The sequence below is a fragment of the Cricetulus griseus genome, chromosome X (assembly GCF_003668045.3).
Source record: "Cricetulus griseus strain 17A/GY chromosome X, alternate assembly CriGri-PICRH-1.0, whole genome shotgun sequence".
Taxonomy (NCBI): Eukaryota; Metazoa; Chordata; class Mammalia; order Rodentia; family Cricetidae; genus Cricetulus; species Cricetulus griseus.
This window is the reverse complement of record NC_048604.1, coordinates 38,351,865-38,369,006: the sequence shown is the minus strand read 5'-3', so window position 1 is coordinate 38,369,006 and position 17,142 is coordinate 38,351,865. Positions and strand designations below refer to the sequence as shown.

At 38.4% G+C, this 17,142-nt stretch overlaps 1 protein-coding gene across 1 annotated transcript in view; it reads right to left on the bottom strand.

Moving 5' to 3' along the window:
- The window catches only part of LOC100755503 (retinal guanylyl cyclase 2), an 84,154-nt gene that overhangs the window by 51,241 nt on the left and 15,771 nt on the right, over window positions 1–17,142 (bottom strand). The window contains exons 3-5 of the mRNA XM_027433564.1: window positions 7,286–7,640; window positions 5,844–5,928; window positions 1,235–1,331 (exon numbers count right to left, since the gene is read on the bottom strand). Coding sequence (XP_027289365.1) covers window positions 1,235–1,331; window positions 5,844–5,928; window positions 7,286–7,640 — 537 coding nt within the window. The remainder of the gene's footprint in view (window positions 1–1,234; window positions 1,332–5,843; window positions 5,929–7,285; window positions 7,641–17,142) is intronic.

The following is a 17,142-nucleotide window of genomic DNA, read 5'->3' as shown; positions in this document are numbered from 1 at the left end:
GAAGTCAAAGCTAAACTATTGCCCAGAATGGACTCTGTTCACTTTTCAGAACACGGTTCTAAACCAGCATTATCTAACTGAGATATAATATAAACTATATATGTAATTTTAATTAACGATTAATACTCAAACATCTGTCAGGGTATAAAACTGAATAATTGATATATGTGCATAGTGCATAAGAAATAAATCAGAGTAGTTAACATTTTGATATCCTTAACTATTTATATATAAATCATTTCCTTTTTTATTTTTTCTTTTCATTTATTCTTCTCTCATACAACACTAATTTCTTTTTATAAATGTATTTTAATCGTGTAAATTTCTCGGTGTGTATGTGTATGCATGTTACATGCATGCAGGTGCCTGTGGAGGACTGGAGTGTGTTGGATCCCCTGGAGCTAGAGTTACAGGTAAGCTTCTGGACATGGGCGTGTGAAAATAAATTCAGGTTCTCTGTAAGACCAATACAGCTTTTAAGTTCTGAGCCATATTTCTAGTCCCCTGTATTATTTCTTTATGTTGGTAAACTTTGGCCTCCTTTTTTTCCTTTCTTTTCTTTTCAATTATGCAATAAGTTTAAGTGACATTCATCCACTGTTCTATACAACACTGGAATTTATTCCTCCTCTCTAACTGTAATTTAGTACCAGATATATGACCTCTGTCTGTTTCCCTGTTTCCTACCCTCCCGCCCATCTGGGGACTATCAGTCCATTCTCCTACTTCTACATATGAGTGGGATCTCTCAATAGTGCCTTCCCACATCTGACTTATTTCCTTTAGTATCATGTCCTCTAGTTCAATCCATGTTGCTGCAAATGACAGACTTTATTCTTTTGTGGCTGAAGAATATTCCACGCCACACATGTAACCATATGTGTTCTAACAGTCACAGTAAAACATAAATAAAAATAGATAAAAACAATTTAATAATATGCTTTCTTTAACCCCATATATCTAAAATAATTTTTATCTATGATCAAGTTTTTACAAATTTTCATGAGATATTTTATGGGTCTTTATACTAAGTGTTCTAAATCCCAGGGTGCATGTTACTCTTTGGTTTTTATTGCGAGCCTAGCCTTTAATGGCTAAGCCATCTCTCCAGCCCATGTATTTTATTCTTACAGTTTATCATAATTGAAACTAACTACATGACATGCATCCAATGGTAACTTTGTAGCTTCTGGCTATGAAATCAGGCGATACAGCCAGAAAAGGGGCTACTTACCTTACTGCCAAAGTGGGGATTAATAAATGTCACATCTTCTAAAGTCAGTAGAATTCTGTTGGGTCCTTTAATCAACTGTATTTTATTTATACGTCGTCTGAAACAAATATGAAATAAGATGGGGAATTGCGTGGTTTTGTAAAGCCCGAGTTGGTTTGTTCATATGTATATGGATACATATGAATATATATATATATATATATATATATATATATATATATTATATGTGTGTGTGTGTGTGTGTGTGTATGTGTATATATATATATATATATATATATATTATATATATTCAGATGCATGGATCTTTACCATAATATGTACAGCAAAGGGAAGCAACAACAACCCTATTCATCACCACTTACAAAGACAAAACCACAAACATGAAAATATTATTGTAAAGGTATCCAAAAATGAAGCAAGGGTGATGTATAGGGACAGTATCTCAAATTAATAAAATGGTGATTTCACATCAGGAGCCCATTCAAAACACCTTTGAATAATTTTAAGGAACTCAAATATGTCTTACTCACACTATACATCCTAATAATCTTAAGACCAAAAGTCATTGTTCTCCAGTTTATAAGCAAAAACACATTAAGGAAATAAAGCAAAATAACACAGATTCTGTGAAATTCCCTAGCCTTAGACAGAACTAGAACTGGAATCCTTGGTCCCTGGCTACAGGCCCAGATTTCTGCCCATAAGACCACTTGTCTTGCAAAGTTGCACCCATGCGTTGCCAAAGCAACAGGTTGAAAAGCAGAAAAATTCAGTCAGTTGTTTGCTTTGTCTACACGATTTCAAACAAGTGGGCTGACTCTGGGTTTTTGTTTTGTTTTGTTTTCCCTTTGATCAAATTGGTCTCTTGTCTGAGCATTATTACATAGACGAGGTTTAAGCATGACTCTCCCCAAACATGCCTATTAATTTGCAATCCATGTAATTATTTTATACAAATCAATTAGTAGACACATAAGAGTGTACAATGTCTACCTCACACAGTCAGATGGGTGCAGCAGACAATTTAGGATCAGGAAGTCAGGAAGGACCCTTGGTCTACACAGTGCTCTCTCTCTCTCTCTCTCTCTCTCTCTCTCTCTCTCTCTCTCTCTCTCTCTCTGTGTGTGTGTGTGTGTGTGTGTGTGTGTGTCTGTCTGTCTGTCTCTCCCTACCTCCCTACCTCCTTCCCTCTCTCTCTCTCTCTCTCCTGGAAGCTAAATTCTGATTTTGTTTTTTTCCATAATTCAATAATGGAATGTGTTCACTGCAAGAGCCAGGGTGAGAGAAACAACCACAGAATCAAGATGCTTTGCCAAGCTGGCCTAAGGAGCCTTCTATAACATCATTATAGCTTTAAGTACCTGCAACCCAGTCAATTGTTCTCAGTGACTTCACTGGCTTGGAAACAAACAAACAATTAATGTGTTCCTAATTGTCTGCCAACAAATATGTCCCTTATCACGGTGGGAGCTGCTGCCCTGCAGAGAAAATTAAAAGAGCCCTGTAGTGACTTCTTGGGTAGAGCACATGAATCCTTTGGCAAAGTAAAACATCACTCCCCAACTTATCTGTTTCATATGTGTAGAAAATTGTCTTAAAGCAGGCACACCTGTAAAAATAATTGTGCTTCAGAATCTAATCTAGTAGAAAGCAAACTGGACTCCCAGTCAGAGGGGTGGGGGTGGGGTACTGATTCTGTCATTAATTAGCCAGGTGCAGGTGACCTTGGATAAATAATTTAACCTCTTCATGCATCAGTGTCTCCTATCTAGTTGGATGATAGGTCTTACATTACCCGCTTTAGAGAGTTGTTTTGAAAATCAAATGAGATAATGTATGTGAAAGTGCTCTGGAAAGCATGGAGCAGCAGGGAAGTAGCAGGGCTCCTTATTATCATTATCATCATTAGTATTACAAAGCTCGGGAGAGCTTCACAGAAAGGCAATGCAACCTGGCTCAGAGGAGTAGGGAGAAAAGAGAAGTTCAAAGAATCCTTTGTTTTTGGGGGTGGTTGGGGTTTTTGCACGTCTTTCTTTCTGGGAAAAAAAAAACCCTTAAACAATCAAAACACGCAGAAAAGGAAGGAACAGAGAGTCACTCTCCTGCAAGTAATCATCTATTACAGAAACTCATCAACCGCTCAGCTCTTCTGATTGCAGCCGTGGTGAGCGGAGAGAGGCAGGAAGGCAGCAAAGAGGGTATCTTTTATGCTTGGTTAGCTGAGGAACCAAGGACCAAGGGACTCTGGGAAATGATGTGCCTCTTTCCCATCTCTGAGTTTTCTGTGACCACTTGAAGTACCAATTGTCTCAAACTCATTTTCCTCTCCAATCATTTTTCCTCTCTAATCATGTCCCTCTCCAATCATTTTCCTCTCCAGTCTTCTTTACCCCTCAGCTCACAAGCTCCAAACAACCCCCATACACACACACACACACACACACACACACACACACACACACACACACACACACACACACAAACGCCTACCTTTGTGAGTCTTCCTTTTTTCCTTCTCTTCCCAATGATTAATGGGTTGGACTCACTCAAAGCCCAGAGTAACAGTCCATTCAGTTTAAAAGACCAGCAAGAATTATCATTTGGGGATGTTGATTAGTAATATAAGCAGCTGTTTGGCTGGAAAGAGTCTATGACTCCTAAAATCTCAGGGACAGGGTCTGTCATTTGTTTTTCCTAAGTATCTAAGGATGCTAATTAAATATTAATTTATTTGGCAACACATAAAGGATATCAAATTTCTGTTCTTAGCAGTAGCATGCTCCAGCCACAGAAGTTAGAAGAAAAAGCTTTCTTTGAATAAAAAATGCCTTTATCAAGTGTGTTTCAACAATTTATAACCTACCTACTCTTTTGTGTGTGCTGATCGAGTTTTTAACTAGATAATGCTTTTTCACAGAGATACCAACATAAGAGATAGGAAGACTAACACCTGTTATGATGGTTTCAATCTCATTTTTTCATAAGTTCATTAAAATAGCAAAGCTCGAAGGACTCTTCAGAATCATCTAATCTAATTCCTTCACTGTACAAATGAGAAAATTCTGGCAAAGTGAGGTTAAGTGGCTTGTTCAAGTTCATACACTCTACATACTTTTTCTTGGAACTTACCAAAATAGCTCCACTCCCAATGAGTCCATACATGTTGTTGTTGGGAGTACCCTTACAAAGAGATGACAAGGTGGAAAAGAGAGACCTACTTAAATTTTCACTGTCCCCACATTACTCTCATATGGACACAGTCCAACTCTTAAAATACAAAGATCATAAGAAAGGATTTTAAGATTAAGTGATGTTCAGACCAGTCTTGAAACAGGCCATCAAACTAATGAACCACCTGTTAAGGGATTTGAGGGAGGAACAGAGAGTTGATGATAACTATGATGTTTATGAATAGAGAGGGTAGTTTCTATCCAAGGAAGAAGAACAGTAGAAATATAGATTGTAATACCCTGGTCAAGAGGCATAGATGTTGCTTGCTGGGCGGTGGTGGCATATGCTTTTAATCCAGCACTTGAGAGGCAAAGGCAAGTGAATCTCTGAGTTCGAGGCCAGCTTGAGCTTCATAGAGAAACACTGTCTTGGGGAAAAAAGAGGTATAGATGTTCAAATGAAGATTCTGGGTTCAAAACAATTAGCAAGAGAATCCTGTATAATCTACAAAGGGTAAGGTTTATTGAGTGTTCACTATGAGTCATGTACTGAGGTAAGTGTATTACTCCCTTTTGCTTATTTAATCTTTATTATAATCTTGTTTTAAGATTTTATTTTTATTTTTATGTATATTTGTGTGTAATATGGGTATGTACATGAGTGCAGTGCCAGCAGAAGCCAGAAGAGGTCATCAGATTCCTTGGAACTGGCAGTGGTAAGCTACCTGACATGGGTGCTGGGAGCCAAACTCAGCATTCAATCTTATCCACTAAGCTATTCTCCAGCCCCTAAAATACTTTTATGTATTCTTCGTGTGTGCATGGGGGAGGGGTGCTGAGTACTCATTGGTCATAGCATGCATGTGTAGGTCAGAGTGCAATTTGTAGACGTCAATTCTCTTGTTTCACCATTGTGGGTCTGAGGATTCAAACTCAGATCTTCAGAATTAGCAGCAATTGCCTTTGTACACTGAATGATCAATCAAGCAGGGCCTGCCACTCCAAACTTAGGAATTAGCACCACTATTCATAGAGCTTAGAGACTAGCCAAAGTCTGCCAACAATACTCCAACTCTATTCCCTACCATACCATTTGGGGGAGAAGATGGTTCCTTTTCTACCAGGGGGTAGGGGGAATAGATAAGCAGTAATAGAGAAGCTTAAAATCATGGCTCTTTTATTTCACCATTATGTTGAGAACCACATCTACTCATAGGAAACATCACCACTGACATCACAACTGAGGAAGTTATTCTCAACATCATGAAAACACTTCACTCTAAATGAGGCCAGTAGAGTTGGTAAATCACTATGGAAAAGAAAATCAGTGGGTCATATAATGAGGCAATTGTACTGAAACATGACTTCCTGGAAATCAAAATTAACAAGGCTATTGTGGACTTCTATTTTGTGTATCCAAAAAAGAACAGAAAATGTACCTTATAAAGTAAGCGAATCCATTAATAGACAGCAAGGCTATAAGCAAAGCAAGGCAGACCATCATGGCTAAGGCGGGGTCGATACCTGCTGAGAGAAAGAGAAAGAAAAAGAACAGCATTGGAACAGAAAAGCAGTAAATACAGCACACACCACAGAGCGACTCCTTGTGCTTCCTGGTGACTCTAAAATCAAGCCACATGTACCTAACCTAATTCCATTTTTCTACAGCACAGTCTGTCTTGTTGACTTTATGGACAAGAAAGCAATTTCACTGTTCTGAGGCAAAACCACTCACCACTCTGACAATAACAAATCACATGAATTAAGGCTGACCAGGGTGTTTTCTTTGGAGGAAAAATTCTACAAATGGAAAACTTTGAGTGCATTAATTTAAGTTGCACAGCAATAAAATTCTTCAGAATAGGTATGGTATCTTACCTGTGGAGGACAAGTATTATGTTGTCTAAAATAAAAGACCTTAATCCATCTGAGTCCACAGACCTTATGGATTATATCATAATTTGTTCTTCAAGGGTAAGGTACAGTCTGGTTTTGACAATTAGTGCTATCATAAGCCTATTTGTTGGTCTCTATGAAATCTAGGTATCTAAATAGCTTACAAGTATTTCAGGGGGAAACACATGATGATGTGAGGGAAGAGGCAGTTGGATGTGTCATGTTAAAGGAAAATTAGAGTGAAAACTTATTTCAGACAGATGTACTTGGTTTTGAAAAGGTATAGGCAGACACTTAAATCAGAATGCCAAGGGTCTTTCTAAAGGTACCCTCTAGATCTCAGAGATTCGATGAAGTTTCCCTCTTCCAAAAGCTGTACGAGTCCTACAAGTCAATCAAACTGCTAAGGGACATCAGAATTACTAGCTGTGGTTCCTACCCTCAAGGAACAATATATTCAGGGAGTGAGGAGACACAACCAATACACGAGAAACAACTGAAAATTGATTTTGTGCTAAGCTGTAAGGCAGAGAATTTTAGTGTAAGGGTAGTTCAGAAAAGAGATGGTATAAATATGGTATTCTTGTGGTAGAATTTGACTGACAGGATTTGGATATAACACGGGAGACCTAGGTGATCTTTTTAGTAGAGGAAAATAACCACAGGCCACAGGCAACTCAAAACGAGTGGTGGGGGGCAGGAAGACACTTTCCTTTAATGTCTTGGAGAAAGATTGAGACCTCTTTCAGAACCAATGATGGGTTAGCTTTCAAATTGTGAATGATTCTTTAAGACTGGAAAGTGCCTTGTGTGTTTCTGATTATTTTTAAATTGATGAACCAGAGTACCAAGATGTTTGTGCAATCTGAAATGCAAATGTGTGACGTTGTGAATGTTTCAATATTAAAATAGACCTTGTCTTAAAGAAGTACCCCTATAGTCCACCCTGAACTCAACTGGTGACCAGTGGTTTACCGTTCCTTACCTCCTTGGCAGATCTTCCCTTCTGCAAACCAGCATTTTGCATCTGCACGAGTGGGCCTGCCACCAGGGAAGTGAATGGGGGTCCCTCTGAACCGAAGCAGTTCAGTTTCCATGTCCACAGTGTAGGTGCTACGGAGTTCCCATTCCTTCCCGTTGGTGTCCAGGATTACATATTCAGAAATTCCATTTCCATTTGAATCTGTCCTTATCAACTGGTTGAATCCATAGAACTGCATGTTTCTGGAATGCCGAACCAGGCTGGCAGCACTAGCCTGTCCATGTTCTTTCATAGCATTATTCATGGCTTGTGCGATAAAGTAAATTGAATTGTAGATGGTTCCAAACAACGGTGAAACCTATTTTTAAAAATTACAATTATCTTGAGTCCTAGTCACCCTAGAGTAATTTCAAAGTATATTCCAAGCTTCTCTTTATTATGGGCCACACGTCTGAATGGAGCAAAGCTATGAAGACCCTGGGGAAGGGGAGATATTTCTGAGGACTTGCTTGGTTTCTCCCGTTAATTTTTCTGTTTTTTCCCCCAAGGCCTCCACATCTTTAAACATATCAAATGTAACAATTTCACAAGCAAACCAAGTCATACACAGTATATGTTTGTGCTCCTCAGCTAAGAAAGTGATTTAGGGTTAAAAAGAGCACTAAAACACAAGCATGAACTAGACAAGGGGAGTTCAAAGGAAATTTACCAGGCTAGTTATTGGTGCACTGTACATGGGAAAACCACTTCCTTGCACTACTAGAGTGGTAGATATATATGGCAAGATTGTAAATAGTGGGTCTCCACAATCCATGCCTGTGTACTCCTTTGTCCAAAATGCATAGCCTACTAGACACATACTCCTCAGAGAAGTGGCCTCTAGGATCCATTTTAAATGCATATCCCACACTAGAAAACATGCATTTAAATCAATAAACCTATTGGCTTGCAAAGTTGCAAAGCTTCGATGAGAAACCACTGTAAATCAGTAGGTATGCTACAGAAAATTACATGACTCTGACTGCTACACAGTTGTTACAAAGGCGATGGTATTTGTATACTATGCCTGATGTACTGCTCAGTAGCCTTATAACTTATTTTTGAATATCTCTTGTATCTTTTATAATAAAAGGTAAAGAGAAAGATCAAACAATTGTTCTACTCTGCAGCCCCTACAACCATGACCTCGTGGTTTCCTATAGCATTTCAAATAGAGTGTGGAGGTCAAGAAGGTTGTGATTGTGTCGTCTTACCAAGCTTGAAGAAAAGCTGGTACTCACTATTTTTGTATCCTAAGGTCTACAAACCTACTAACCCCCTGTGATAAGCTTCATGTGACAGAAAAAAATCTTAAAATGAACTGAATTATGTTTCTGTTGGAAATACAAGTCAATATGCAGAGCAGTGTAGTAGTTAACAGAATAGTATCATTCTTTGTTTACATAGAATATGGTGGGACAACCATGACTACATATTAGCATCACCTGAGGAATTTTAAAAACAAGCTCTTAGCAACAAATTGAGATGCTAAATTTGGGAAACAGGAATCAGGATTATGAAAAGTTTCCTAGGGGGGCTCTAATATATCTAAAATTAGGAAAAGCAATTAACTGTTCCTAAGAAAAGAATGTTTGGGTGCATTACACATTACCCCACTCAGTGTCTTCTATAAAATGATAATACAGAATTATGGCTATCATAACATTTTATGTCATCTAATTAGGTATTTTTCTAGGTATAGAAGGGAGATTCAGAGATGCCAAGTAATATGACAAGCTCACTCATTCAATCATAAAATCAGGACTAGAATACAGGGCTCCTTTATCTTGGGTTAATATTCTTGACAGGGAAAAATGCTGTCTACAGTTCCTTCTGCTTCTGAACTCTTCTAAAAATTCTTGGCTTTTGACCTAGTCAAGAGACTAAAGTTAGCAGGCAGCCACTTTTGTTTGTTCTACATATAGGTTCTTGTTTAGCTCTCTGTTCGCTTCATATTAGAATGCCCCAAACTCAGGTCTTTAGCTTCCTTTCTATCTATATTTTCTCCTTTGGAGACGACTTCTGCTTTTATGAATTGAAATTGCGCATCTATGGCATAACTTTCAAATTTGCTATTCCAGCTTAGACCTCTCTCCTATATTCCAGACTCAAATAGTGAATTGCTTACCTCAATAACTTTACTTGCATGTTAAATTTCAACATACCCCAAATTGACCTTTACCCCAAACCCCTTGTACCATCTCTAATTAAGTATCCCTTATTTTTTCTGAATAGCTCCATATTCTTCCCATCTTTTAGATTACTGAGTCTCAGTCTCCTGAATTCTGTTTCAATGAGCTCTCTCCACTACCCAACCCCAACACACACTCTTCAGAAATAGATTAGAAATAAATCAAAACAAAACATCCACCTTCAGTGGACAAGCATATGCACAGATCCTTTAGGAAACTTTCAGTAATTCAGTATCCTGACATTCTTTAACAGTGGTTGCCTTTAGTACTCCTGCAAAAGCCCAACTACTTTCTGAGATATTGGTCTGTTATGACACAAAGTGAATGAAAGAAGGCAAAGTGCAAAATCAATACTAATAAAATAAAAACTAGTTTTTAAACACCCATAGGGCTGAAAGAAGAAAGAATGTTAGTGTTCTGTTTTGAAAGGCATAGAGCTTTCTGGGAAAGAGGCTGTATCTATCCATCTACTATCAAAATAAAACATTGGAACTCTTTTTTAAAAATCTGCCTCTGAATTGACACACCGCACTGTGTTTTCTGCTGGCTAGCATATCCTGTCCTCTGTGTTCTTAGGCAGCCCTGTTAGAACTAACAGATAGCAAGTCCCTGAGATTATTAAAATGTGAAGTTTATTCTTTAGGATTCTCTTGCCTATGTGATACTGTATACAGAGAGAGGGGGGAGGGAGGGAGAGAGGGAGAGAGAGAGGGAGGGAGAGATGGAGGGAGGGAGGGAGGGAGGGAGGGAGGGAGAATCTGATGTAAGTGCCGAGTGCCCTTATAGCCACAAAGGTATAATGAAGAAGGGTCTTGAAGTTAAGAGAAAAGCCTGGCAGCAGTATTCAAATACAAAAGAGGAGTTGTTACTGTGACCCACTATTTTCACCCATTCCACTCCTTAGCTATGGAAAGTTCCCCTTCTCATAAGTCCAAAGTCCAAAGCATGCTCTGTTATTAGCAATCACAAAAGTTCTCTAATTGTATTTGTAGCAAACGATGAGAATAAGATATAGAAGATGAAACAAGAGAAAATCAGACATGCTCCATGGCCCTGTCCTGGATTCTCACTAAAATTGCAAAGTAATGTGGTGGTTTGAAAGAGAATGGCAGTAGGGGAGGATGGAAGGGAGAAGGGAACTGGGATTGTCATGTAAAACAATCTTGTTTCTAATTCAAATAAAAAAAATGATTTTTAAAAAAAAGAAAGAGAATGGCCCGCATGGGCTCAAATGTGGTCCTGAGTTGGTGGAACTGCTTGAGAAGAATTGGGAGGTATGGCCTTTGTTGGAGTGGGCATGTCCTTGTTCAAGAAGATGGGTAAATAGGGTTATATTTTGAAATTTCAAAAGTCAATACCAGGCTCTCTCTCTCTCTCTCTCTCTCTCTCTCTCTCTCTCTCTCTCTCTCTCTCTCTCTCTCTCTCTCTCTCCCTCCCCCCCTCCCTCCTTCCCTCCCTCCCTCCCTCCCTCCCCTTGTGGATAAGATGTAAGCTATCAGCTACTGCTCTAGGACCATGCCCACCTGCCTGCTGCCATATTCCCCACCATGATAGTCAAGAACTCACCCTCTGAAACTGTAAGCTCCATTAAACCCTTTCTTCTATAAGTTGCCTTGGTCATGGTGTTTTGTCACAGCAAGAGAAAAGTAAGACAAGAAGCAAGACAGAATTGGCAGGAACACCTGCTAGACAGACAACTTTGTTGACATCACAGCCCAGAATGGTAAGACCATTGATGATCGGTGCTACTGGTTTTGCCTACTGTGTAGATATGAACCTGAATAAGTGAATTATTAATAAATGGCAATTGAAACATAACACTGGTTTTTATAACTTTAGATAGCTCTATTCTAAGCTTTTTAAAACTTTTAAACATGAAAAGAAGGCTCCAGTAAGGAGCCTGAATATCTGAATTTGTCCAGCAGTTTATGCTATTATTAAGTTGATTATCATTCTTTCAGACTTGTGCTTGAGAAGAAGATCTCAAACTGGCTTACAAGGAAATTGGTCCTCGGAAATTTATGCTAAAACCTACTTCCTCAAAAAGTCATTAATAGAATGACAAAATGGGAACATCACATTCAAACAAAAAGCTAGACACATGTAGAGATTTTAAAACATTGTTAATTTAATTTCTATTATTAAAATGATACTTGTGTAGAGGGAGTTAGAAGAAAGAGAAAGGGAGAAGAGGAAGGGAGAGGAGGATATGAGGAAACAGGAAGATCTAGTCAGGGGAAGAATAGAAGAGAACAAGAAAAGAGATACCGTCATAGAAGGAGCCATTATAGGTTTAAAGAGAATTCTGGCACTAGGGAAATGTCCAGAGATCTCCAAGGTTGACCCCAACTAACAATCTAAGCAATAGTCGAGAGGCTATCTTAAAAGCCCTTCTCCGATAATGAGATTGATGACTACCTTATATGCCATCCTAGAGCCTTCATCCAGTAGCTGATGGAAGCAGAAGCAGAGACCCACAGCTAAACACTGAGCTGAACTCTGGAATCCAGTTGTAGAGAGGAAGGAGTGATGAGCAAAGGTGTCAAGACCAGGCTGGAGAAAAACCCACAGAAGCAACTGACCTGGACAAGGGCGAGCTCATGGACCCCAGACTGATAGCTGGGAAACCAGCATAGGACAGACCCAGATGCCCTGAAGGACAAAGTCAGTTTGGATGTCTGGACATCTATGAGGCTACTGGTAGTGGAACAGTATTTACCCCTAGTACAGGAATGAACTTTGGGAGCCCTCTCCACATAGAGGGATACTCTCTCAGACTAGACACAGTGAGAAGGCCCCACTCCAAATGATATGACAGACTTTGAAATAAATCCCCCATAGAAGGCCTCACCTTCCCTGGGGAGCAGAAAGGGATTGGGATAGGGGGGTCGGTGGGTGGCAGGGGAGGAAGGGAGGGAGAGGGAATTGAGATTGACATGTAAAAGAAGCTTGTTTCTAATTTAAATAAAAAGAAGAAAAAAATGATACTTATTCCAGGCAGTGGTGGTGTACACCTTTAATACCAGCACTAGGGAGACAGAGGAAGGCAGATCTCTGAATTTCAGGCAAGCTTGGTCTACTGAGAGAGTTCTATGACATCAAGAGAAGCCTTGTCTCAAAACAAACAAAAAAATGATACTCAGAATAATTAATGATCACAACCCTTGGTCTTGGCCAAAAGTTGGATGGAAAACAATTTGTCTGGTATGATGTTCACGGACACAGTACTCTTATTTCACATAGAGTGACAACTGTGGTCACTGTGAAGTTTGGGAAATCTTTCTTTACGCCTTGTTTGCTGGCCTTCTTTCTGGAATGCTCCAAGCTTAACTGTCTCCCCGTCAGCTTAGCAGCCCCCTGCCAAGCACTCATATTTGGGATCATGGAACATCTGAAGAAACTGGAAGATTCTCTTTACTTAACCAGGTAAGGCCATACTTGTGGAAAATATCCAAAATGTGTGTTTCAGCACTATGTGATTATAGACAACAGAACTTCATTTAAAACAAATATCAGAGTACACTAAAAAAGGGAGAATTAAGGCATCAAAACCTAGTTTTAGCAGTCTATTTTGTGACTAAGTATAGAAGTGTATAGTGGTCATCCTTTGTCAATCATCCTGAGACCACATTAGGAAGCTTGTCAGTAGTCTCCCACATCTAAATCTCCCTATTCTGATTTACTGTTCTCTCCTCACAGATCCTTGTAAAATCTTACATCCTCCTACATGCAAGGAAAATAATCCAATAAACATGTTCAGATCAAAATGTTTGTCTCTTGGTTATGTTCGTGTCCCATGGTAAATAACGAGTACTAGCTATTAGCTAAGTGTAATAAAGTACAGTGAGTCTGATGTGTGGTTCCATGGTCAAGTTCTGGTAGCAGTCTTGGATGGAATCCCAGGTCTGTCACTTGTCTTCACCTTGAGGAAACTACTATGAGCTTTAATTTCCTTACACATAAAATATAAACATTAGTGTGAGTTGGCTTGGGGATTCAATGGGATCATTTACGTAAACTACTTAGTACAGAGTAAACACTGAACACACAATGCCTGCTATTATCTGTATTTATGAAGAGGCGCTCCTGTCCCTGGCAACATCAAGCTGTAAATTTGGTGTTTATGCCCCTTGTTCCAGTCTTGTTTCTCACAATCCTGTGAGGAGGTGTCATTACTATGTCCAATTTCAAATGAAGAGAAGATACAGAGTTTAAGTATATTCAAGGTAGCCTTTTTGAAACTTTTAACCAATGAACTATGTCTGAGCTTACTCAATACTTGTTGAATTAATTACAGAGCTATAGTAAACAACACAAAGGAATATCCTATGTGCCCTTATGTAAATTACTTGTCCTTTTGTTTTCTCCATAGCTTCCTGGTACAGGGAGAAGAAGGAACAGAAACATCAGTGTTTCATAATTAGCAATATCAAAGACCTCTGCAAATCTGAGCCAGAGATCATGAAGACAGAAGGTGGCTATAGGAGTGGTAACTGATCTTGCAGAGTGAAAGTCCAACAAACTTAAGCATCTTCAGAGGGAAATATTGGTAAGCAGCTACGCTTTCTCAGAATACGAGAAAGGATTATTAGTTAGAGGACGTTAGCACTATGCTGGTGGGGGTAAGGCTGAGCATTAATGAGAGAAAAGCCTTTGGATATCTGAGGGAGGAAGACTTAGACATCTCCCTCTCCTGACATCCACTGAGAAGAGAAAGGCATCTTAAAAAAAACACAGAAATGCATTATGTTAATTCACAGCAGCTCCAGAACCAAAACAATGAAATCAAAGCAACCTGGAACTGAGATGGGGCACAAAAACAGTGATGAAATTGAAGTATTCATGAGACTGACAGTGAGACTCTCAGATTCTTTCACCCAAATTTGTGCCCAGATTCTGGCAGTCAAGATGATGAAGTACCTTCTCTGAAGACACTCGCCAACCCAGGGGTCAAAATTTAACAGATAGCAAACCAAACCAAACAAACAAATGAAATAAAATTGAACAACAGGTGACTAGCCAACTGCTTTCTGCAGAAGCCCACCTTCAAATCTGCTGTTTCCAGCTTCATCTTAACTATAAGCAGATACCCAGATTGCCAGATATCCAAGTAATGCTTCTAACAGTAAATACAATGATCAAAACAAAGAAACATGAAAAATGAGGAACTAAAGGGGAAAAAACAGAAGTGAGCTTCAAAGAAACTATGTTATTGTCAAAGAAATAAGAGCTCTCTGTGTCCTTGACTTCCATACTCACAAACTGATATCTCAAAAAATACAAAGCACACATTTGCATGCATATAAATATGTATGCATGTATTTTATGTCTACTTACTTGAGAAGAATGTGTACATATTTGAAACTTAGTCTGTTATTTCCCATATAATATAAGATACATATAACACTTGTATTATAAATCATAAATCATCTAAAGCTAATTCAGGGCATGTGGGAGGAAGAGCATAGGCTATCTACAAATGCTATATCATTTTATGTAAAGGGATTGAGAATACATGGACTTTGATATCTGGGGAAGATTCTGAAATCAATAAATACTGAAGGACAAATGTGATTCGTCATTGATGAGACAGGACACCAATAAAACAGAACTGGACTCTTAGAAATTAATAATGTTGTAACTAGGCATTTAGAAAAAGAATTGATAAAAGACTAAGAGCGCACAGTTGAGAAATTCAATAAAGTAAGCTAAATCAAAGATATGGGACATATAAGAGAATAACGAACCTATTCAAAGATCAGTTCAGCAGTTAGAGGAAGCAGATGCGGTGTTTACACTAAAGATACTTGGACCTCCATGTTTATTTCAGCACTATTCAGAACAGGCAGACTATGAAAGTAATCCAGATGCATTCATCTCAACAGATGAATGAATAAAGAAAAGGAAGTGTATGGAACACTCACCTGTTAAAGAGAAAATGTTGTCATTTGCAGCAATACGAACTGGAAAATCTTATTTTAGGTAAAATAAGCCAGAAGTACAAGTACCATGTGTCCTCACCAAATTAAGAAAAATAATAAGTCAACTTGTAGGGATACAGGACAGTACAGGGGTCTCTAGAGAAAGGGAAGGACAAAAGAGAGATGGACAAATAAGAGGGACATTTAGGAACAGGGAAAAGTGTTAGGGAAGGGAGAGGAGAAGTGTGCATGGACACCCTGAGTGCATGATGGATGTGTATACAGAAATACCAACTTGAATTCTATTAAGTTTCAAAATATGCATTAATAAATATAATAAAAGTAGAACTAAAAACTAATCATTTAAATCTTATTTATTCATTCATTGGTTTTTTGTTTTATTTGTTTATTTCAGACAGGGTCTCGAGTATCTCAGGCTGATCTCAAACTCTCTATGTAGCCAAGAATAACTTTAAAGTTTTTATCCTCCTGCCTCTACCTCCTAGAGTGATGAGATTACCGGAAAGCAGGACTTGGGGCTGCCTGCACACTAGGTAAGAATTCTACCCACTGAGCTACATCCCAGGTTCCCCAACACTTAAGTAAAAAGACTTCAATACTTCTAATATAAAAGAAGCTCAATCCAGAAAATCTTACCTACCCAATTGTCTTCCTAGAGATAATTAGGACAAAATTATTTTAAATAATATCAAATAAATAATATAAGGAAATATTCCAGGAAGAATGGGCTTCTAGGTCTAAATGGTTTACCAAAGGAAAATTATAAGATGTGTTAAATACTCATTCATCATCATATTCCATAGCATCAGAAATAAAGATAAATAAAGCTGAAGATTTAGCTCAGTGACAGAGTGGTAGCTTAGCAAGTTTGGGGCCCTAAATTCGATCTCCAGTAACTCCCCACCCCCATGAAAAAAGTAAACTTCAAAGGAACTGAATTTTTACCAAGATTGATACAGTAAAGGTAGACTAAAGACTTCCACAACACGCAAAACTTTATTTACCATACATGCCCTTTTCAGAGGCTAATAGGAGACATGCTCAACAAAAATAAATGAGAGAACAAATCAAGAAAAGATGGGAGTCATGAGAGTTATGAAATGTAGTGAATCCAGTACAGAAGAGAGGAAATAGTAAGGTGAAAATGGAGATTTCAGACAGATGGTTGTGTGTCACTCTTAGAAAGCATAAGCATAGATGGGACTAAAAAGGCAAAGAGCCTTAAGAAAAACAAAGTTGATAAAGGATTTTACGGGTTTTACCATGTATAAAATTGTTTTAAGAGGATTTTAAAGTCTTATCAGAAAGCGTGGAATGACTTAGAGATGCAAATGAAAGTAGTTTATTTTGTGTATGAGGTAAATTTTGCAGATATTGTTGTAACATATATCCAACATAAACTTTTGATTTCTGCAATATCATCATTGAATGTTACTGAAATGAATACTGTATTTAAAAATCCTGCTGAGTATAGTAGCCACTTATAGAAGTAAGAATAGCAGGAGTCCACAGCCATCTTCTTTGGCTACATAATAAATTCAAGTTATGCCTGGAATTCATGAGATCCTGTCAGAAAGAGAGAGATACTTATATTTAACTAAAAGCTGTTAGGTGTGACATTAGCATATTGAGGATTGGAAGCAGAATAAGAAAGTAAAATGGGTTAGCAGGGCTTCTCAAATAATGT